General features: G+C 45.6%; 1 protein-coding gene across 2 annotated transcripts in view; it reads right to left on the reverse strand.

Moving 5' to 3' along the window:
- The window catches only part of RFX4 (regulatory factor X4), a 69,150-nt gene that overhangs the window by 41,251 nt on the left and 4,337 nt on the right, over window positions 1-23,562 (reverse strand). For both annotated transcript variants that reach the window (XM_088652202.1, XM_035127645.3), the window contains exon 2: window positions 2,852-2,938. In XM_088652202.1, coding sequence (XP_088508328.1) covers window positions 2,852-2,938 — 87 coding nt within the window. The remainder of the gene's footprint in view (window positions 1-2,851; window positions 2,939-23,562) is intronic.

Raw genomic sequence — 23,562 nt, forward strand, 5'->3', positions numbered from 1 at the left:
CCATTGTTTCCACTTATTTTGGAATGTAAGTCACTTCAGCTAGGGCCTTGTCATGCCTATTCTTTGAAATGAACAATGTAGAGAGATAGATGGCCTATATTTAGAAATTAATCAATTAATATGATGGTAACAACAGCTGTAAGTGAAAGATACCATCAACCTTCTCTCTGAGAACTGAGCTTGTAAAGGTGTGTTAGGCATTATGGAATTTCTTTCAAAGATGGGGATCCTCAGAAAAATCCTGATGGAGCTGCCAGTCAGAGTGGACAAAAATGGGCTAACTGGGCAATCAGTCTGATTTGGTATTAGGCAGCCATTGCAATGGATTCAGCCCCTTGTCAGAAGGCTATGGGACCACTGAGAAAATATCAGGTTATTTTCTGTTATTCTTTTACACTTCAGATAGTATTTTATTTCATTCACAGGCAACCTGAGGGTTCAATTCCTCTCCCATTTAATATATGGGTGAGGTGAGCCCACCCAAAGAGTGTGTGGGTCAGATACTGAGGGGGTGGTTGTGATGCAATGGTCCGCCTCCTCCTGAGGCCTATGAAGCCTAAGGATGGGTTTGATGGACAAGCACTGGCCCCTTCCTTCCTCACAGAAGTACTGTGACAAGAGAGAAGGAGCTACAGAGGCAGAACGGTGGTGTTACCTGGTTCTGATTGGTGCATCTGATCCCCTTCCCTCTTGGCTAGCTTTCCTTTTCCATTTACAGCCATCGAGGAGCGAAAGGCTGTTTCACTTGCCTGGGGCTTTGTCATTAACACGTATCGAACTGGAATTACCCAGTTGAAAATCTTCACAGAGGCCGGCACCTTAAAATCGGGCTCAGTGAGCTAAGACTGCTGAGCCAATGATATCACAAAGGACAGTGTGTTGGCATCAGCTTAACAAACAGGAGGTAGAGTGTATCAAACTACCTCACAGAGGTCTTGACATCATCCAAGCTGGCCAGTAGGCTGCATCCAGTGGCCACGTAACAGCCTGTGGCTAGACACCAGCCAAACAAAGCAGAAACTCAAGGGAGCTTCTCAACAGGGTTTGGATAATCTACCTTACAAGCCCAGCAAGTCAGATAGATCTGGCCACTTCAACATGCTAGAAGTACTAAACCTACAAACCTAGCACTGTATTAAATCAATAAGTATTAAAACACAAGCAGGATGGGGAGACCATTGCCCTCTTTCCATTGTTGCTCCCCAGCTGCTATTCATCTGTACACTGTCTGTGGGCATGGAGGTTGACTAATATTAATGATGATGATGATGGCTAGTAGCGACTGAGAGCCTTATTCTCCATTAACTATCCTCCACTTTCAAAGCCATCTAAGTCAGTGGCCTCCACCACATCTTGAGGCAGTGAGTTCTATGAATTAGCAAAGCTTGATGCAGTATTGTCCCCCCCTAAAAACCCTCAGTTGTCATATCCTTTCAGAAGAACACAAGAAGAGCTCTGCTGGATCAGGCCAAAGGCCCATCTAGTCCAGCATCCTATTCTCACTGATCAGATGCCTATGGGAAGGAAGGCTTGAGTGTAACAGCATTCTTTCCACCATGATTCCCAGCAAGTAGCATACTGCCTCCTAGTATAAAGTCATCGTAGCGATTAGTCACTGATAACTTTATCATCCTCAGAAGGAGGATGTAACATAGCCATATACCAGGGGAGTAAGCCGCCCTGAAATCAGTCTACTTCTGAGTAGACATGCATAGGATCGCATTGAGAGAGACTTTACTGAGACCATTCTGGAAGTCTCACCTGCCCCCACCCGTAATGACTTCTATGAGCCATCACAGATGGTGAATAAGGGCCATCGCAGAGACAGTGCCACAGAACAAATGCTCATATCCACTTTCAAATTGCCTTAAAGTCCATCCTTCGTACTGTTCACATTCTGCAATGAATCATCAAATGTTGCACATGCAGATGTGAACTGGCTCTTGAGATAGTTGCAAAAAGCAGATTCAAGACCCTGCCCTTTTTAAAATAAATAAATTACAGTTTGTCCATTTTCTCTTAATATATTGCCTCATCTCAGCTTCATGCACACACCACTAAAGCTATGTACAATGCTATGTCATGCTATGTACAATGACTTGGGAGTAAGCACCACAGAATTCAGTTGGAATTACTTAGGAGTAAGTAAGTACTGAACTGTGGTACCAGGAAAGAAAACCGTTACAACACTAAGCTAAAGGACAAAGGACACACACCATCATGTTGCATATATTCACACTTCACATTGAAAAGCACTATGATACCACTATAAACAATCATGGGTTTCCCCCCAAAGCATTCTGGAAGCTGTTGTTTGTTAAGAGTGTGAAGAATTGTTAGGTGACCCCTATTTCCCTCCCAGGGCAACAATTGCAGAGTGGTTTAACAATCAATCCCTCTTCACAGAGAACTTTGGGCACTGTAGTTCTGAGTAGGGAACAAGAGTTTCCTAACAATTCTCAGTACCTTTAATAAACTACAGCTCCTGAATTTTTTGGAGTGGAAGCTGTGACTGTTTAACGTGGCATTATGGTGCATTAGATTAATGGTGTAAAACATGACTTAAGTCTCCCAGAGAACTCTGGCCTATAAACTGTATAAATAAAACAATGCTGTGTTCTAGGTAGCAACACCTGTCATTTTATCCTAACTATGGCCCCAATCAGATGTATGGGTGCAACTGGACACTACAGCTTTGGGGTCTTTTCTGGCGATACAAGTCTACTGAAAATGGTATCTGAAGAAGTGTGCATGCACACGAAAGCTCATACCAAAATAAAAACTTAGTTGGTCTTTAAGGTGCTACTGAAGGAATTTTTTTATTTTACTACTGAAAATGACATATACTTACTTTCATCATTAGAAACATTCCCCAGAGATGTATGACTGGAATAACGTTTGTTTTCACTTTCACTGAGACATCTTTCAATCCAACTCTCTGCAAAACAACAAAAAAGGTTTTTCGTTTTTTTAAAAAAAGGCAGGATGTTTCCCATGAACGACAAACCTTTTCTTTCATTATTATACAATAAATACTATTATACCGAGGATCAAGAGGGGTGCTAGGGTGCCATGCAAATTCTCTTAAGGAAAATCTCTGGGGTATATTTCATTTGGTGTATATATTATAAAACACAGAGACTCCAGCACATGCCATTATTGCTATAAAACCACTTGCAACTAACCCTTCTCAGGGAGTTGTCAGAACTGCTAGGTTACTTAAAAGTTTCCACTTGGTAATATATGAACCAACATTACTAGAAGGGTCTAAAATTGAAAATTTCTACATTTCTCTCTAGAAATTGTTGTGGTGCTTCAATATTAGCCCGCAAGTTAGAATCTGACAGGCACGTGGTTTGAATCAACACACCGTATTATTAGAAAAGTCTGAAAATGGGATCTAACTCTCCAGACTTGACACTTACAAGTTTACCTCATAACAGAAGCCTGTGTTCCACCTCAGAAAAAGGAACAAGCCACACGCATGGAATAAAATGTTGGGCAGTGGGAAACTCCATCCCTCATCTCCATCTTTAATTAGGCTTATATGGGTAAATTGGGGGTGGCATGTCTCACAAACAGCCAGCCAGGAAGGTCAGTGGCAGAGCACATGTTCTGCATGCAGACAGCTCCATGTTCAATCCTTGGCAGCCCCAGGCAGGAGACGGGAATGTCCTCTGCTTAATGTCCCAGAAAACTGCTGCCACAGTCAGTGCGGGCAGTACTGAGCTTGATGGGCCCAGTTGTCTAACTCAGCCTAATGCAGTTCACAGCACGTGCCTATGCTTGCAAAATGCAATCTTTGTTTACCCAATCCATCGCTGACAGGAGATAGCAAAGTGGCTGGCAACTTCCCAAAACAGACAGGAGGAAGCAAGAAACACAGACACTAGTAAATGAAAAAAGTACTATCTTCATACAGAGGCATGCCATCCGGTCTACTTCCACTCACCTCATCGCAGGAGGGTTGTGTTCTCATTAAAACCATCCAGTTAAAAAAGGGGGGAGGGGGAAGATATCTCACTCACACATGTACACACACACTCTCACACAAGATTGTGTACATGCATGTACACACACACACACACACGTGCGCACATCACAGAGTTACATGACTAGGCAAAACCATGGGCCAGTTCACCTTGCATCATTAGCACATAAGCACTGCTTTGCTAGGTCAGCCCAAAGGCTTCCTCAACCTCAGCCCTTCAGATGTTTTGAGACTACAATTCCCATCATCCCTGACCACTGGTCCTGCTAGCTAGGGATCATGGGAGTTGTAGGCCAAAAACATCTGGAGGGCCAAGGTTGAGAAAGCCTGGTTTAGAGAGTCCATCATTCCAGCCAGTCAGATACCTTTGGACAGTTTGTAGGCAGGGCATGATAGTTATGGCTATTCCCAGTTATTTACTCCCAGCACCTGGCATTTAGGAGTACACTGCTTCCAATCCTGGACTGCTGCTATGGGGCTGCAATCCTATTTAGCTACCATGACTAACAGCCACTCAAGGTCTATTCTCTTCATGATTTTGTTTGATCCTCTTTCAAACTGCCCATACCAGGGATTTGGAGAAACCATAGTTCCCAGTACAACAGTAGTATAAGGGGGTTTCTTTTTAAGGGAGGGATTGTCGCTCAGTAGGAGAGCACAAGTTTTGACTGGGGAAGGTTGCAACCACTAGTCTCCCCAGTTAAAAGGTACCGTAGAAGCAGGTGATGGGAGATCCTGTTTGAGCAGAGGGTACTGGGCTAAATGGACATACAGTCTGACTAAAACACTTTGATACAAACAAAGCAGATGATCACTAATAAAGCTGGCATGCACTCCCATGGCCAGGACCCCAGTGGACCCCAGCATTTGTCTCAATGTGCTGCATGCTGACATTGGGCCTGATGGTGGCTGGTGCCAGTTGCCAACATCCCTTTAAATTTTTAAAATATGTTTTTGGGTGGCTAGGACTGTGAAGAGCAGCACTGGGCAAAGTAGCTGCATCTGAAGCTGCCACCATTTCACCAGTATGCTTCTGGGCTCTGGTGCAGCTCATCTTGGACGGGGCAAAGTGGGAACTGACGGGAATGGAGGCCCCCTTGCCCAAGGCTCCCTCGGATCTGGTCCACTTTGAACAGCTGCTGGAGTAGCAAGTTCTTAGTGTCTTCTTTTGGTTTGGTGACAAGCCTGACTTGTAACCATAAGCAGCTCCACAGTGAGCTGTCTATGGTCCTGACCATCTGTGACCTTCTGCTGTCCTTGGCTAGTACACTTCTGCAGGCTCCAGCCTGGAATGGGATGTACCCCATTCCTATGCATACTTAGTGATGTCAGTGGGATTTAGCCGCAAAGAAGTATGCACATGTCATTCAACATCAAGGTGCAGTAATCTAGCCTGGGTGGTGGAAAGATATGAACAACACTCCATTCTAACTGAAGACTGCTTTTTTCTTCTTCTTTATTACAAGCCATAGTAAATTGCTGATGAAGTGGCGTGAACAAGATGCTTTGACTATCATTTTTGAAAATACAGCCATTTTTAAAGGGCAAAACTCAATCTGAGAATCAGCAGAGCAAGTCTGTCTTTTTTTGGATTGTATACTACTTTGTCTCTCACATCCAGGCAATAAAATGTAAGATCTCCCCCCTTTCCAAGTATACAGCCTTGAAGGTCATGGCTGCCCATTTGCTTTTCACCACCTCTAAATTTTTGTCTGGTCTAACTATACTTTCCTCCAAAAGATGGGAGGCTTCATCAGCTGGTTCCAACCAAAGGCCATGGATTGAAGTTACAAAAAGTTCCATTTCCCATAGAATTCATAGCTTAGGTTCCCTCCCTCTACTACAAAAACTCCCTTTTATAATATTGATGAGCAGCAGTACCATATCCAATATGGTACTGAGACAAGGGCCCCAGTAAAGACAGAATGGACAGCTGCAAAGCTTAAACACTGCACCTGATGAATTTCTCTCTCTTAAGGGCGTGGTGACGACGACGCATAGGAAGTCTCAGTCTCATATATGAAACCAACATATTCTTCCTTGGGTTCTAGCTCTGTTGCCTCTTCTTTTTTTCCCCCCAGCCAGCATATTATTCACTCTTCCATCCCCTGCTAATTATTGTCATGGTTGCCAAGGCTACAGGGTTAACTGCCACCTGTTGCCTTATTCCGTACATTGCCATGTTACGTTACATTACATTATGGAGCAGCGCTCCAAATTTGGTTAAAGGCACAGGATTCCTCCACAGGCAAAATAGATCAACTCTTTTAAGAAAGCAGGAACAGTCCCAGAATGTTATTGTGAATGAGCTGGGTGCACACACTATCCGTCACTGTCAGTAAACAAGGCCAAGGGGTTCGCTAGAGGTTCATGTGGTCTTTCTTCTCCATGATGTGCGCATTACACAGATCCTGGTGACAAAGCCAACTGGCACCATGGTTGCATGGGGACATAATTCAGACAAAAGCCACATTCAAACCATGCATTTAAAGAAGCATCATATCACTTTATCTGTGATGTCTTCCCTCAAAGAATCCTGGGAGCTGTGGTTTGTTTAGGGTGCTGAGAATTGTTAGGAGACACTTATTCTCCTCAGAGAGCATAGCTGTCAAGTTCTCCCTTTTTTTAAAGGGAAATTCCCTTATGCTGAATAGGTTTCCTCGCAAGAAAAGGGAAAACTTGACAGCTATGTCAGAGAGGTACAATTCCCAGAGTTCCCTGTGAAAAAGGATTAATTGTTATACAGTGGAACCTTGGTTGTTGAACGTAATCAACTCTGGAAGACCGTTCAACTTCCAAAACGTTCGACAACCAAGGCGCAATTGCCAGTCAGTAAAATCCATTGGGGGGGGGGAATGGAGAAATGCGCCTCAGAAGCCATTCGACTTCAGAGGTGCATTCGAAAATGGAAGCATTCACTTCTGGGTTGTTGGCATTCGAAAGCCAAAATGTTTGACATCCGAAGTGTTTGACAACCGAGGTTCCACTGTACCACTCTGGGAACTGTAATTCTCTGAGGGAAATAAGGGTCTCCTAACAACTTTCAGCATCCTTAAAAAGCCACCGTTCCCAGGAGTCCTAGAGGAAGTTAGCAGGTCCCTGTAAATTCTACAGCAGCAGTGGGGAACCTCAGGCCCAAGAGCTGAATCTCCAGGCCACACCCTGTTCCAGTCCATGCTCCCTTTCCCCAAACTACACCAAAGCTTCCTGGCGCTTCTTGCCTGGGTGGAAGACGTCTGCAGAAGTCGTTGACTTTTGCGTAGCTGAAATGTTGCTTGCCATTCAAAGGTAAGAGCCACATCAATTTCACCACCCAGTTTTTGTCTGTGGCCGGTCCATCACTGGTATGCAGCCCCAAGAAGGAATGTGGCCCTCCGACTGAAAAAAAACACCCCATCCCTGTTCTACAGAAATCAGTACAGCTCAGGCTGCCTGAGGCTCCTGGCTGCATTCAGCACTTTGATGTGCCTTCTCATCATGCAGCACCACAAAACATTCCTGGCAGTGGCTTGGAGGTAGCAAGAATTTCACTACTCTAGTAGTCAATGTGCACAATGAGCCGTTGCACACAAAAGGGTCATGATACGAAGCACCAACTGCACAGATGCTGTTCATAAGAAGATAAGAAGAGCCTGCAGGATTAGGCCAACGACCCATCTAATCAAGCCCACCTCACCCACCATTCTCACAGTGGCCAACCTGATGCCTATGGGAAACTCACAAGACTTGCCCATAAGAGCACTATTTCCTCCTGCGGTTTCCAGCACTGGTATTGAGAGACCTGCTGCCTCTGACTTTGGGAGGCTGAACACAGCCATCAGGGTTAGTAGTCACTGATAACCTTCTACTCCATGAATATGCCTTATCCTCTTTTAAAGCCATCTCAGTTGGTGGGTATTACTGCCTCTTGTGGGAGCTAATGCTGGCACCATTTAACTATGTGCTATGGGAAGAAGGGCTTTCTTTTGTCTTACTCTTTCAAAATTCACATTCACCACGTCCCTGAGTTCTAGCGAGAGCGTTCCAGCTGTATGACTTAGGGTGGGCTATAAAAATTATTCCAGGGAGCGTTCTGCTTCTGCTACACTTGCAGAGTTTTTAACCTGGTTATTTTATTGTAAAGAAAAACTTGGACCCCCAATGTTTTCCTGCTAATAGATACAAAAGGATTCATGCAAAAGTAATGATGAGTTTCTCTTTCTCTCTTGTCCTATCTCTCATTTTCTCTCCCCCCGTCCGGTCCTTTGACCCACCCTCCGAAAAGGCTCTGCACTATCGTGTCTCAAAACTGTGGAGCTCAGTTCTCCTCTGATGGAAGTGGAAGACAGCGTAGAGGACATAAAAAGGGGGGAGGGGAGTCTTCTTACTCTTTTCCTTTAGATGCAACAAAACAAGCATCTAGTCTTGAATAATACTTGCTGCTGAATACAAAGTTGCTCAATAGATGGTCTGTGTACCAAGGCTCATAGTGGAAATGATCCAACAAAGAGACGCGAGAGGTGAGCAGACTGGGCCACCCATGTGATTGAAATTCAGTTCCCCACATTGCCACCCAGCACTGAAAGCATTTTGTTGTCCTTACCATCATTCATATATATATATGGTTTAGATTATGGGATGCCTGCTTATTGTCTCTGTCAGTCTGAGGACAGCAGTGCTGAGACAGAGTTTGCAAAGCCCGGACGTTCAACTGTCAGCCAGAACTTTCCATTGACAGAACTCCCGTTCCTTTTTAAAACGTGCAAAGCTTTTATTCTAAGTTAATGCAAAAGATTGTTTCTAACAGACCATCCCTAAGCAAGCTTTCCATCCATGCATGAGCAATAAAGGTAAAGGGTAAAGGGACCCCTGACCATCAGGTCCAGTTGCGTATGACTCTGGGGTTGCAGCACTCATCTCGCTTTACTGGCCGAGGGAGCCAGCGTACAGCTTCTGGGTCATGTGGCCAGCATGACTAAGCCGCTTCTGGTGAATCAGAGCAGCACGCGGAAACGCCGTTTACCTTCCCGCTGTACCTATTTATCTACTTGCACTTTGATGTGCTTTCGAACTGCTAGGTTGGCAGGAGCTGGGACTGAGCAACGGGAGCTCACCCCGTCACGGGGATTCAAACCGCGACCTTCTGATCGGCAAGCCCTAGGCTCTGTGCTTTAACCCACAGCGCCACCCGTTTACCAGTTTAAATCTGGATGTAACAGCTAACAGTTTTGCACAGCTATGTTCCATCCCAGAAAAGTAAGTGTGTGTGTGTGGGGGGGGTATTATAAGAGGTGGTGCTGGTAAATGACAGCAACCCCCCTCCAAAAAAGCCCTCAACAACAATGGACGAGTTTCTTAAATTAGAAAGTGCTTGAGCAAGGTTCTCATTCACATTGCAAAATAAATATTAATTCTGAGCATGCAGAGATGAATCCTAGAGATGACACCAACAGAGTTCAGAACCGACCCTATCATTGGGCAAGGTGAAGTGGCTTCCTCAGGTGCTACGGTGTATGTGGCAGTGGGGGCAAGCAGCCATGCAAGCTCTTTCCGTTATTACTCTTGAGCCCCTTGTCTTTTGTTGGAAGACAGATCTGTGGGTGCCACACAGCATCTACATATCCCCTAAGATAGACTGCAGCCCTTGAGTGCAGTGGCCCTACCTTTGGGAAGAGTGAGGCAACCACCCCAAGCAGCAGGGGCCAAGATGTGTGGGGTGTGGCAGCAAGGTGTTGTAGGCCAGAGCCGAGTGTACAACGCAGCTAGCTTGTTTCTCTCAGGTGGGGTGGAGGATACTGTCTAGTGCTGGAATAAGATTTGACAGCCAGTCTGGTGAGCTTCTGGAAGGAGGGCGTCCACACTGTCCTTCACCTCAGGTGGCAAAATGCCTTAGGCCACCTTTGGACATCATGGTCCTCTTGCCGCAAGAGTCAGCTACCAGTCTGGTCAGCCTTCTGTATGTGGGATGGGAGTGGGTTTGTCCTTTGCCTCAAGCAGGTTACGACTTGAATATCATTTCGATCTGCAGAACTTACGCTTCTCCAAGTGCCACACACTGCCCATTTGGCATCTGTAAGGAGTTGGTCCTTGTCAGAGACAGGCTAGAATCATGATGAGGACTGGTGGAAGGTACCAGCTGGGGAACCACCAAGGGAAGCCCAAGAGGAGGAAGGCTCAGAGCCCGGTGATTGGTGGTGGGAAACTGAGGAGAGGTCAGTGGGAGAAATGGTTGGATGCTGAAGAAGCAACAGGCTCTAGTGAGCAAGGCGAGCCTGTGACAGGGAACAGCTCAGACTCAAAAGCCGAAGAAGAGGAGGCTGAGGGAGAATCCCAGGAGTCTGCCTCTTCTGTGGCGACAAGCTCCACTCCCGCCTTGACTCCAAGGACACGCAGGGGGATGCGGAGAGCAGGACAGAGATTACAGGTGCCCTGACATAGTCTGACTGAGGCTGCTTGGGAAACATCCAGCAGGAATGGAGACCTACCGGTAGTAGAAAGCGGGGACTGTCAGTCCTGGCAACTGCTTAATAGGGGCAAGTCCGGTCAGGAGGTACAGCAGTATGCCGTTTTCTTGAATAAAGAATTAACTACACTGCTGAACTCTGCATCTTGTGTGCTGATCTGCATCTGAACAACTGATAGTCCTTTAGTGTGGCAGCACCAGTCCTCCCCAAGTACCCCAGGGAGGAAAACAGATACACAATTTAAAAACAAAAACTAAAGCAGTATCATACTAAAACATTCACAAACCATTCTAAGAACAATTACACTTAAATACAGCTAAAAGCAGTTACAGTTGGAAAGTATTCCAGAACTGGGAACCACCACTGAAAAGGCCCTGTCGTGGGTCAGTGACAACCAGGCACCACCAACAAGTTCCCGCCTACTGAGTTGCACAATGTATTAAACAACTTTGTTTTTAACTGCCTTGCTGGCAAAGCATTCTGGAAGCACATTACATAATCCTTTCTCCTTCTCTACCAAGGGGAAAACAATTGGTATTCAGGCAGATTCACACTAGTGAGATCTCCCACAACAGAAAGCTCATGCTCCCTTATGTATCCACACACGAAACATTAGAGAAGGGGTAGCTGATGTGGAGCCCTCCAGACTACAACTCCCATCAGCTCCAGCCTCCATGATCAAGGACGATGGAAGTTGTAGTGCAACATTGGCTGTCCTTGCATACACATATATTGGAAAGCTGTCCATAAACCTCAATTGCTGTAATTACCACCAATTACACTGCCTCCACCCCTTATCTACCAAATAACAAAACATCCATTATATCAGCTTTCATCCCAGCTACCGTTTTAAAAGGCAGTTTACTCAGCTGCTCTGGATTTCAGTGTCAAAGCTGATGGTGTCTTCCATTCCAGTTACAATTTGGTACAGACGAATGGAAAGACAAGTGGGAAGCAGTCAGAGAATTAACAATACTTCACTGTTTGTACGGATGGGGGAAATATTTTTTAATTTAATGTGCTATACTGCATAAAGTGCTATTTACTAATAGGGCTTCTCCCAAGGGTGCATTGCAACAGCTTTGAAACTATGAGCCAGCTTGTGCATACTAGAAGCAGATTGTGATCCAGAGGATCAAGACCTTCATCGCTGGATATAAAATTAGCTGAATTTAGCACACGTTAAAGATATGCAGCTTGAACTGATGGATTAGTTAGCTGGCTGGGGTCAACCTGGGTCAGAAAGAACAAGTTCAGGCTACGCTTGCTTATTTTTAGAAGCTATTTTGGTTCTGATACGATTATGTAATATGGGGTGGAGAGGGGGGAAAGGAATTTTTAAGAACTTGGAAGGATCTTCCTGTTCAGGGTGGTCCAGTCTCCATCATACCCAGTTTTCCATTTTCCTTCTTCTCAACAATCCACAACCATTCCGTGGTCACGGAGCATGCTCAGTCCTCACTGGTGACCTTCTCTGAGGGTTAATTCACCCATGGGGCTTGCCCCTCTCTAAATCTCCCCCTCCCCAAACTTCTGCAAACTTTGGGGCTTCCCCCCAAATTGAGGATGCCCCCCTTTTGTGTGGATGGCCTGTTTTAGCTACATGTTGAAAGGACCTTTTGTCAGCATCCCTTCAGCTGTGAAATGCCTCATGCGGCAAGACCCTCCCAGCACCTGCATTGAATATATTTTCTTGGGCCAGTCCCAATATAACCTTGTCTCCCCAGGCCTTTTAAATTATATTATGGCTACATACAATTATAGCTCTGTGACTTTTAGTCTTCTGCATTCAAGGTTGTTGCTGCCGAGTTCCCTCTGTTCCTTAATTTGTGGTGCCGTGTGGGTTAGTTTGTCCCATTGCAGGTTTGGTTGCTTTAACCCAGGCATCCCCAAACTGTGGCCCTCCAGATGTTTTGGCCTGCAACTCCCATGATCCCTAACAGGACTAGTGGTCAGGGATGATGGGAATTGTAGTCCAAAACATCTGGAGGGCCGAAGTTTGGGGATGCCTGCTTTAACCCCTGTAAGTCACTTAGAGAACTTTGGCTGGAAAATGTTATACAAATCGTAGAAATAAATGTATTACAGTGATTAACGAAACCAAAATTTTAAGTTCTTATGGCAAACATTTTGCCTTTTGCCTTCAGCAGCTGCTCTGGTAAAAATTGTGCTGTTTCCAAGGTGGCAGGTATTGAGGATGGAATGCTCAGAAGGCTTTCAGTCGCTAAAACTATATGATGCTGGTACTGTACTATCCTCTAGGTTGAGGCCATATGGTGTTAAATGTGTCCAGCAGATACATCAATAAGTTCTCCAGGGGGTGCATGTGGAAATCTAAGCCCCTTTCACAGAAGAAAAGCTGACAATGCTTAGAACCCCATAACCAACAACAAGCAATGCACCTAGCTCACACAGAGAACCAGAAAACAAATAAAACACAGACCAAAAAAGCAGGCAATCATTGCAATCATACAAGCCCTGTAAAGTGAAGTATGTGTCTGTACATATATGGGCATGTGAGGGTGCATATTGGCAAGTCCCATCCCCAACCTCTGTGCATTCACTTAATTTTCTGTCTAGTCACTACACATGACCTAACTGAAATGTACATAATTACATGTGGTTGGGAACATTCCTCCAAGTGTACTCACTACATGCACATTTACCTTGTGAATAGTGTTACCATAAGGCACACCATTTCATTAGCAAAAAGCCTCCCCTACCAAGCTTCTGCTTTTCCTTTTATTGGTTCAGGTGGTCTGGGTTGTCTCTTTTTTTACATTCGATCCACAAAATAAAATAAAATAGAACATTCCTCCCAACTTTTTGAATAGTTGAACATATTCACGGCAGAAAGCAAAAGCTCTGAGGGTAGGTTGGCCTGTGATCTGAACATACCTTGAACTATTCATATCCAGTCTGTCTGTCTATCTGTTTCTAACCCACCATCTATCTTCAATCAATGGTCTGCAGCGCGCGCGCGCGCGCGCGCACACACACACACACACACACACAACGAATAAAAAGCAGCAGTCTTAAAACATCAGGCAAATCACATTGGTAGTGGTTAATGATAAAGATCCCGCTCCGCCCAAGACCCTAGAGACCTCCTGCTGGCTGGGGCAGCGATTGCTGGACTAGATCAAGGGTCAGCAAACTTTTTCAGCAGGGGGCCGGTCCACTGTCCCTCAGGCCTTGTGGGGGGCCGGACTATATTTTGAAAAAAAATATCAGAGATGCATTTTAAATAAAAGGACACATTCTACTCATGTAAAAACATGCTGATTCCCGGACCATCCGCGGGCCGGATTTAGAAGGCGATTGGGTCGCATCCGGCCCCCGGGCCTTAGTTTGGGGACCCCTGGACTAGATCATGGGTATGCAAACTAAGCCCCAGGGGCCGGATCCCACAGATGGTCCAGGAATCAGCGTGTCCTTACATGAGTAGAATGTGTGCTTTTATTTAAAATGCATCTCTGGGTTATTTGTGGGGCATAGGAATTTGTTCATCCCCCCCCCCCAAAAAAAATATAGTCCGGCCACCCACAAGGTCTGAGGGACAGTGGACCGGCCCCCTGCTGAAAAAGTCTGCTGACCCCTGGACTAGATGGACAAATAGTCTGGACTTAGTATAAGGCAGCTTCCTATGTTCCTTCAAAACACTGAAAGCCAACTTGTAAACTTCAATAAAAAAAAATTCCTTCAGTAGCACCTTAAAGACCAACTAAGTTTTTATTTTGGTATGAGCTTTCGTGTGCATGCACACTTCTTCAGATACAGTGAAATGGAAGTTTCCAGGCACTTATGTAGAGAAGGGGTGGGGAGGGGTGGGGATGGGGAGGGGGGATCACTCAGAAGGGTGGTGGAAATGGGTGATTGACTGACTGATAGCTGTTGATGACCGCAAACGACTGCAAATGGTTTTGCATGAAAAAGCAAGGGTTGAGATGGCTGAAGATCGCTTATCATGTATAATGAGATAAGAATCCGATATCTCTGTTCAAACCAGGTCCCTCCATGGTTTTGAGCTTGGTGATAAGTTGCAATTCAGCAACTTCTCTTTCCAGTCTATTTCTGAAATTCTTTTGTAGTAAGACAGCTACTTTGAGATCTTGTATAGAATGTCCTGGGAGATTGAAGTGTTCTCCTACTGGTTTTTCTGTCTTCTGGTTCCTGATGTCAGATTTATGTCCATTTATCCTTTGGCGTAGGGTTTGGCCTGTTTGTCCAATATAGAGAGCTGAAGGGCACTGTTGGCATTTGATGGCATACACAATGTTAGAGGATGAGCAATTAAATAGTCCTGAGATGGTATGTTGGATGTTGTTGGGGCCAGTAATGGTGTTGTCTGGGTGTATGTGGCAGCAAAGTTGGCATCTGGGTTTATTGCAGGCTCTGGTACCAGTGTCCATGTTAAGTCTGGTGGTTATATTATTGTAGGTGAGGAGTTGTTTAAGATTGGGTGGCTGTCTGTAGGCAATGAAAGGTCTTCCTCCCAGAGCTTGAGAAAGGGAGCGGTCATTGTCCAGGAGAGGCTGTAGATCTCTGATGATGCGTGTAATTGTAAACTTCAAGTTTGGGCAGAGTTTTCCTCCCAGTACTGGCTTTGCTGCAGCTTTCCTGAATAAGGTTGGTGCTGGGTAGAATGGCAGCATGGTTGGGGCTGTGTAGATACACTGGTGGGAGCACCAGTTTGACTCTGCTGGTGCACCTGTGCAGCCCCAGCCTTGTTGTGGTCCTGTCCCAGCCTAGTCCTATCCAGGTAAGCTGTGGTGATGCTGCTGTCTCAATTGTATACTACTTTATACAGTAAGTCAAAAGAATCTTGTGTTTAAAAGGTTCTAAAGGAGTCTTGCACAGCTTATGACCCACAGTGCTGAGCACAGTCAGTCACTAATCGGGTATGGAATATGGACATAAAACCATAAGAAAAGCCCTGCTGGATCAGGCCATTGGCCCATCTAGTCCAGCATCCTGTTCTCACAGTGGCCAGCCAGGTGCCTGTGGGAAACCCGCAAGCAGGGCCTCAGCATCTTCTCACTAGCAATTCCCAGCAACTGGCATACTGTGATAAAGGTAAAGGGACCCCTGACCATTAGGTCCAGTCGTGACCAACTCTGGGGTTGCGCGCTCATCTCGCATTATTGGCCGAGGGAGCCAGCATATAGCTTCCAGGTCATGTGGCCAGCATGACAAAGCCGCTTCTGGCAAACCAGAGCAGCACATGGAAACGCTGTTTACCTTCCCGCTGTAGCGGTTCCTATTTATCTACTTGCATTTTGACATGCTTTCGAACTGCTAGGTTGGCAGGAGCTGGGACCAAGCAACGGGAGCTCACCCCGTCACAGGGATTTGAACTGCCGACCTTCTGATCAGCAAGCCCTAGGCTCAGTGGTTTAACCACAGCGCCACCTGGGTCTAATGTCTCAAACAAGTATACTGCTTCTCCATCAGAGACTCTATAACCTCATTCCCCATTTATAATGCCTGCAAAGAGTTAGTTTGGTGTGTGTGTGTGTGTGTGTGTGTGTGTGTGTGTGTGTGTGTGTGTGTGTTAAGCACAATGGAGGTTATGATATGGCTGGTTGGCTACGTAAATGTGTAGGCCTCAGACCTATCTGCACTATAGCTTTAAAGCAGCATGAAACCACTTTAAGCAGTCATAGCTTCCCCCAGAGAATCCTGAGAATTGTACTTTGTTCTCTGGTGCTGGGAGTTGCCAGGAGGCCCTTATTCGCCTCCCAGACCTGCATTCTCAGAGCGGTTTAATAATCTTCCCAGAGAACTCTGGGAACTGTGGCTCTGTGAGAGGAATGGGCAGCTCACAACCCTTAACAAACTACAGTTCCCAGGATTCTTCATGGGAAGCCATGACTTTTCAAAGTGGTATGATCCGCTTTCAATGTACAGGTGCAGATGCACTCATGTGTTCTAAACAAACAGAGGATTTGTTCCACTCGACATGAGAATATAAGTTTTGCTTACTACATCGGTAGGACAACGTAGGAAAGCTGCCTTATGCCCGGTTGGACGCTTTAATTATCCATCTAACTCAGAATTGTCTACTCTGACTGACAACAGGTTTCCAGCACTGGCCTTACATATCACCTGTTACAAGAGATGCTAGAAAATGGGACTTTTCACATGCAAAACATGCTCCATCACTAAATTATGGTCCCCTTTGCTAAACTATAAATAAAAACAACACATCATCCACCTGCTCATTTCTCAACTTTGTAAACACCAGTATCAGAATGGCTATTATAGTATCTGATGATGCTTCCCCCCCCCAAAAAATGTTTGCTTTCCAACTCCAGCATTTTCACCAGAAGCATCATTTATTTTCAGCAATGAGAATTCCAGCTCTGCGAGGAGTCTCTCAACTCCCTTCGTGAACTTGCCAGAATTCCTTGGGGTGAAAGCCATGCCTGTTAAAGCGGTACAAGAGCACTTTAAACACACAGTATGGATGTGACCCTGTTCAGCACTTTGCCACCCAATAGCTGCTTTGCACCATCTCCGAAAGAAGCGTGTGACATTTGAACGGGATCCAGGGTGCCACAAAGAGTTTTAAGGAGGTCAAGGATTCGTTTCCCACTAGCCAGGTTCTAAGTCCCTTTGATTCAGAGAGGCAAACAATTGTCACTACAGATGCACATGGGCCGGCCTTGGCGCTGCCTGGACGCAGCTCAAAAAACGGGCAAAAGATCACTGCTCTCTTTGCCTCCCGAGCTCCTGACTGACTTCAAAACATCGTATTGAAAGGAAGCGTTTAGCTCTGGCGCCATTAAGGCCAACTTTGTCCCAGTAATGTCACAAGCGTGGCTTGTTTTAAATGCAGAAGTAGCAGTCCCATCCTATGCGTGTCTACCTAGAAAGGGTTTGCTCTCAGGTCCATGTGTACAGGATTGCTGCCTGAGGGCCCATTGTGTGTGTGTGTGTGTGTTGTCCCCCCGCCTTACACTGCTCTTTCTTTTCTGGCCTCTTTCAGTGCTACCCTGATCAAAGGGAACCCCATTAAGCATTTCAGAGCAACCAATGTGCTCCCATGAAAGGAGCTTTGGAACATCAAACCAGGGCCATGAGAATGAATGAAAAGAAATGAGCTACACCAGTAATAATTTGGCCTGGGTGAATATTGCTCTCTCTCTCTCTCTGAGGTGGCCGGAGGGATGCTGCTGGTCCCCCTCCCAGGTTTGTTTGGACAGGACTGTTAATGAGTGATTAAGAATGATTTGTTGGGAGCTGTTCTGTGGGGTTTCCTTTCCCTTCTCTTCTGGATGGTTTTTATTTCACAGCAAGCTGCAGGGGCTCCCTCATTGTCCAAGGAAGGAGGGCAACGCATGCTCCATTGGATCCCTGCTCTCCACCTCCCTCCTTCCCCCTTTGTTGTGGGCTCATGGCCTCTCTTCGGGTGCCCCCTGCTTCCAATCGCTGCTTAAAGCACAACTGCAAACTCATAATATTTTGCTTTCTTCCCTCCCACAATTACAAGCAGCTATTTCCCTGGGCACCCCTCTACCTCACTCCGAAAACACAGCTCCCTGCAATCACCATGGAGATGTCACTACTAGGAGCAAGTCTGTGGCTATGAAAACCTGCTAGTAGTTACTCTTCCTTGCAAACTTTTCTCACTTGGTCAGGGTTTAGGTAGCACTCCAACTATGGACGGACATCAGACTTGAATAGTGCTTCTCCATCTCTCTTATCATGTCAATATTTTTGAAGCCCTCTGAGATCTAGCTGTTGGGGAAAGATCCAACATATATTGGGCCCTACCTGCACTATACGTTTAAAGCAGTAAAATACCACTTTAAACAGTCATGACTTCCCCCAGAGAATCTTGGGAACTGTAGTTTGTTGAGAATTGTTAAGAGACCCCTGTTCCCCTTCCAGAGCTACAGCTTCTAGAGTGGTTTAACAATCAATCCCTCTTCCCGGGGAACTTTGGGAATTGTACGATCTGCCAGAACAGACTGAAGATGGCCCAAAGTGGTTGCAAGAACTTGATCCTTGTTTCAATCAAATCTAGGCTAGTTAGTCATGCCAATATTTTGCTAGATCAGGAACTGATAACCTTTTTGCTAGATCAGGAACTGATAACCTGTTGCCCTCCAGATGTTTTTGATCTACAACTCGCAACACTGTGCTGGTTGAGGCTGATGGAAGGGGAAGCCCAACAGAATCTGAAGTGTCAATGAGCCCACGTGGAGCTCAATGAATTTTGATGATGAACAACTCAGAGAATTGTGTCATCAGGAATATATTGACATCCCAGGTAAGTTCAGATACCCAGGGGCAAACAAAGGCTAACCGACACTCGGGGCGGGGAAAACTGCTGGCTGTGCACGCATTGCGCCGCTACGTACGACACATGTGTGGTGTTGCTACGTAGGGTGCATGTACGGCGTCACTACGTACTGTGCATGCATGCAACACCACACATGCGTTGTACGTAGCAGTTTGCGGCCGGCGCCACCCGAGCACCATATGGACAGTGGTGGGATCCTCCACATGTGGCGGCAGCGGCACAATGGCTGCTCACGCCGCCAAGCCCAGGGGTGGTGGGGCAAGCACCCCGCGGGGTGCCTTCTTGTCACCCCTCCAGACATGGCACCCAGGGCGCACTGCCCCTTGCCCCCCCTTGCGACGCCACTGCAGATACCAACCTGCCAAACTGTTCATGGGTATGCGAATTAACCACTCTGTAACACTTGGCAGGAAAGAGATCAGTTTTGTGGACTGGTCATCACTGAAACCGAACAGCAGGGCTTAATCTGAACCAAGTCTCAGGGCTCGTCCTTGTGTTTCCTTTAATTTCCCCTCATCCATATGGCGATCTCCTTCAACTACTGTTGCTCCCACACTTTGTCCTCCCTAAAACCCGCGATTCCCTATGCCATTGATGTAGCTCTCAGATTTGGATTTTTTCAGAGCGTAGGGAATTTCCGGTCTTAGGGAAGAGAAAGCATAGGAGGAGTTGGAGGAGAACACCACATGTACAAAGGGGAATTAAAGGAGACACAAGGGGTTCACAATTCACATTAAGCTGAAGTCTGGACGGGCCCTCAGACTTGGAGCCTATTTTAATGAAGAGTTTACCGCCGAGAACAATTTCCCTTTGCAGTTTCATACATCACTAGCCAGCAATGACAGAGGAGAAGCGACTTCCTCCTTTTCCACTTCTTATTTAATTACTGAAGCAAGAATGTGCACATCATCCTCCTGGTGAATTGAGTAAGCTGCACCCAACTCAAACCCACTCCTTTCACCGTTGTGCCCATTACACAGAAAGTGCAAAAGAGAGAAATAGATGCTCAAACCATGGTGCAAACACCATTGCTGCCTGTCGATAAGGTGAAAAGTGGTTGTTAGTGATGGTAACCATTTCCACACATTTGCCGTTAGTAGGAATTGCTTCCAGGTCAAAGGCTGCGTGAGTTCTGGCATTATTCTTTTGACACATTAGGCAGGAGGCGGGGGTAGAATTCTGAATGGCACCACTACAGGTGTGTGGGTATGCGTGTCATTTTTTTAAATGCTCTGCCACGTTAAAAAGAATCTCCCTGCGGGTCCCATCAGTAAGGGGTTTTTGCTAAACCTTTTCTCATAGCGTTTTAAGGGAGAAGGTAGATTGGGATCAACAGGTACCTCTCTGGGTAACTTCCATAAAGGGTTTTGACTGATGATGAGATAAAGAAACTAACCAGGAGTGGACTTTTGCGTGAAAGGACTATGTGTTCAATTCCATTCAGTTCAGGTAGTGAAAGCAAGTACAGTATAAGGGTTCAGAACTCTGTTCTTTAATTGTAAGTGCATGCCTTTTGCACCTCGTTCACACTGGTAGGTCTTGGGGAGAGGAGGTTTTCTAGCAAGAAACAAAGTAGATCTGACAAGCCTGATGTTTGCCCAGCCCTGTTTTAATTTACAGAAATCTTCTTCCTGTGAGGAAATAAATCGCATCTACACCACAAACACATACCCTGAAGTTTGAATCGGTAAAACTCAGAATTCTACCAGCTCAGGGTACTCACAGCTCCTCCAGATGATTTGCGCTCATGATACTAGCAGGGAGGGCAATCATTTATAAATATGAATAATAATAATAATACATAATCTTGCTTTCAATGCAACTTGTGCCTGCAATAGTTTTGGGGTGGTCAGGCTGCTTCATTTCCAATCAAAGCATATCCTCCATCTTCCTGCTGAAATCCCATAAGTTTCCATATCACAAATGTCCAAAACAACCCACACACCCCGTCCTTGCTTGTGTTGTGCTAAGAAGAGCCTGCTGGATTAGGCAAATGGTCCATCTAGTCCCGCAACCAGTTCTCAAAGTGGCCAAACAGTTGCCAATGAGAAACCAGCAAGCAGGACCCAAGCACAAGAGCCCTCTCTTCCTCCTGCAGTTTCCAGCAACTGGTATTCAGAAGCATCACTGCCTTCAACAACGGCCTCTCCAGACAGTAATAACATTGGGGCAGCGTCGCAGAACAACCAATAAAGCAAAATGAACCCACCACGAATGCGCTATGATTGTGTCAAGAACTTGTTGAATCATTGCACCGGCAATAAAACACCCCTTTGGACTCTGGAGGGTCCCTCGTTCTGCAGAGCATGTAGACTGGTTTCAAATCCCAGCACTGGCAATTTGGCATAAAGCACTTGCAGTAACAGGATCAGACTGTCAGGCCCATCTCTGTTTCCAGATGTCTTTGGGAAGCCAATTCCCACTGCATGTTCTGAAATGTGGCAGGGATCGCCCATGATTTAAGAGCCAAATCTTCCCCCTCAATTATATCCTGTTTGCTTCTTCCACTACTTTTTCCTAAGACACTTGTTGCTAAATCTATGCAACACAGATTTTCACTTTTCCCTCCTAAGGCTCTGGCAGGTGGAAAAAGGTGAAAAAAGAAGAGAGAAAAAGAGACGGTGCTTTTCCTTCATATACCCACAATCCCTTTTTAGAACATAGACAAACATTCACGCCCCGCTGTCTCCTCCAAGGACACACACAGTAGTGGAGTCTTGCTGGCGCCACTGTGGATGGCAGAATGAATGGCAAACATTCAGGCCAAATCAGGAGGGTCCACAGAACAGGTGCTGACCCCGTTCTCAGTCAAACTGGTGAAAAGGCAGAATACGGGTCTCAAGGACACACAAATCATCATCTGGCTTGCAGAAATGCCCTTCTCCATTTAGCCATTCTGCATGCATACATGACCCCTACAATACTAACATGAAACCACGTGACAGAAAATCCTAAAAGAGCCAAGATGGAATCAAGGACACTGGGGGTGCAGAAATAATGGCCGACTCTTGAGGTTTGATCAGAAAATGCGAAGCTACAACTTCTTTAATGACAGGCATTTGCTTCTTTGTGAAGCTTAAATTATTAAACTTTACAATGAAAGGAATGGGAAAATGCACCCGAGTCTACTCATAACTGATCTGAGATCAGAAGGCCACAACATCAACCACAAACTCCTTTTTTATTTACAGCTTTAAAATATAGCACTTTCTGTAAGCAGGAATTCAGAATTGCTAAGGCTGAGCATATACTTTTCACTTACAACTAATAGCCTGTGAGGAGGAAAATAATGGAGAAACACCATTGAAATATTCAAATATAAATTTTAAAAATCTCATTATTCAAGTATTTCACACTTTTGAAATGGCCCTCGTTTTTCCACATGAATTGCTGACAAATTTTCCAGGCTAAGATGAGGGAGGAGGAGGAATATTGATTTTAAATATAATTTTGCAAATTAACAGGAACTGGTCTGAAAGAGATGTACTTTCACAATGAAAGAGAGAACTCTCCCACCCACTTCCTCAGGGATTGCATTAAAAAGAAACAGGTTGCAGAACGGTAGCTTGGTAGAGTTCATCACCTCTCAAAATTCTGTAGGTGGCAAAGCTGATTGGGAGCATGTTGCCTAATACTTTCAGAAAATTCCCTCTTGATCAATTTTGGCTCACTGGGTGCTTCCAAACTCTTGTTATTTTTCAACCACAGAAGGGTAAATCCAGGTTGTGCAATTCTAGCTGATTGGGAGGTCTTGCGCAACACACCTGCAGGATCGGGCTGCAAAAGTGCAAGGCGACACTTACTTTAGTGTCTTCTAACCTCCCAACTTCTAACCTCCCTGCAAACGAATCGGCCAGAATGCTCAGTAAACAGGTCACCCACTAAATGCTGAATGAAACTCGATTGGCATTTCATGTTAGCAGCTGAGGGAAGCAATGCAGAATGACATGCGGGCAGGCTATTATGAACCCACCACTAATTCACTATGATTGTTTCAACTACATGTTGTGTAAAACAACTGCAGACAAAACCAGTCTGGAGGGGTTTTTATAAGAAAGTATGCCTCTTCAGTCGTAAGTGAAGAGATGTACTACGTTACAGGATACATCCCTGTGCTGTAAAACAAGGACAGGCCTCCCCAAGCCCATGGCCTCCTTTGCCATTCCTGGGACTGTCACAATAGCCAAGGCTAACCGCTTTGGGATACCCCACACCCTGTAGCCACAGTTGCCCCCTCTTTCCTTACAGACATCCTTTATACATGCTGCTGAAGTTGGCTACTTGGTTCCCACCAACATATTTGTGCAATAATTTGAAACAAGTAAGTAACTGGGAACTAGTCACCAACTTCAGCATCTTCTAAGATGGAGAATGCTAGGGCTGTATCTCCTCCTTATCTGGACACTAAATTACATTCACGTCCCCCTCCTGAAAGAAGAGAAGGGTATAACCCATGAGGAGACCTGACAGTGTGAAGGGTTGATAAGAGGACTGGATTGAGAAAAAGGTGTCTTGCCCTTCTACATCTGGTGGGCTAAGATCTTTGTTTAATGAGCACGTCTCCCTCTTTGAGGAGGGCGACCAGCTCACTAATTAGGGCTATAAACAACCCCCTGCCCTACAAACACAGAAAGCCTTCGTTTTCCATTGGTTTCATTGTCGAATTAAAACAAAGAGGATCGGAGGGCTGCATCCCTTTGAATGGCGTATAATGCCTTCATCTCACCCCCAGTTAGAAAGTCAATAAATGAATGATCACCACCACCAACCTGGCTGTTTGTCCTGTTGCACAGAGATTCTCTCTTCCTTAGTAAGAG

This window comes from Zootoca vivipara, chromosome 9 (genome assembly GCF_965207765.1).
Source record: "Zootoca vivipara chromosome 9, rZooViv2.hap1.1, whole genome shotgun sequence".
Taxonomy (NCBI): domain Eukaryota; kingdom Metazoa; phylum Chordata; class Lepidosauria; order Squamata; family Lacertidae; genus Zootoca; species Zootoca vivipara.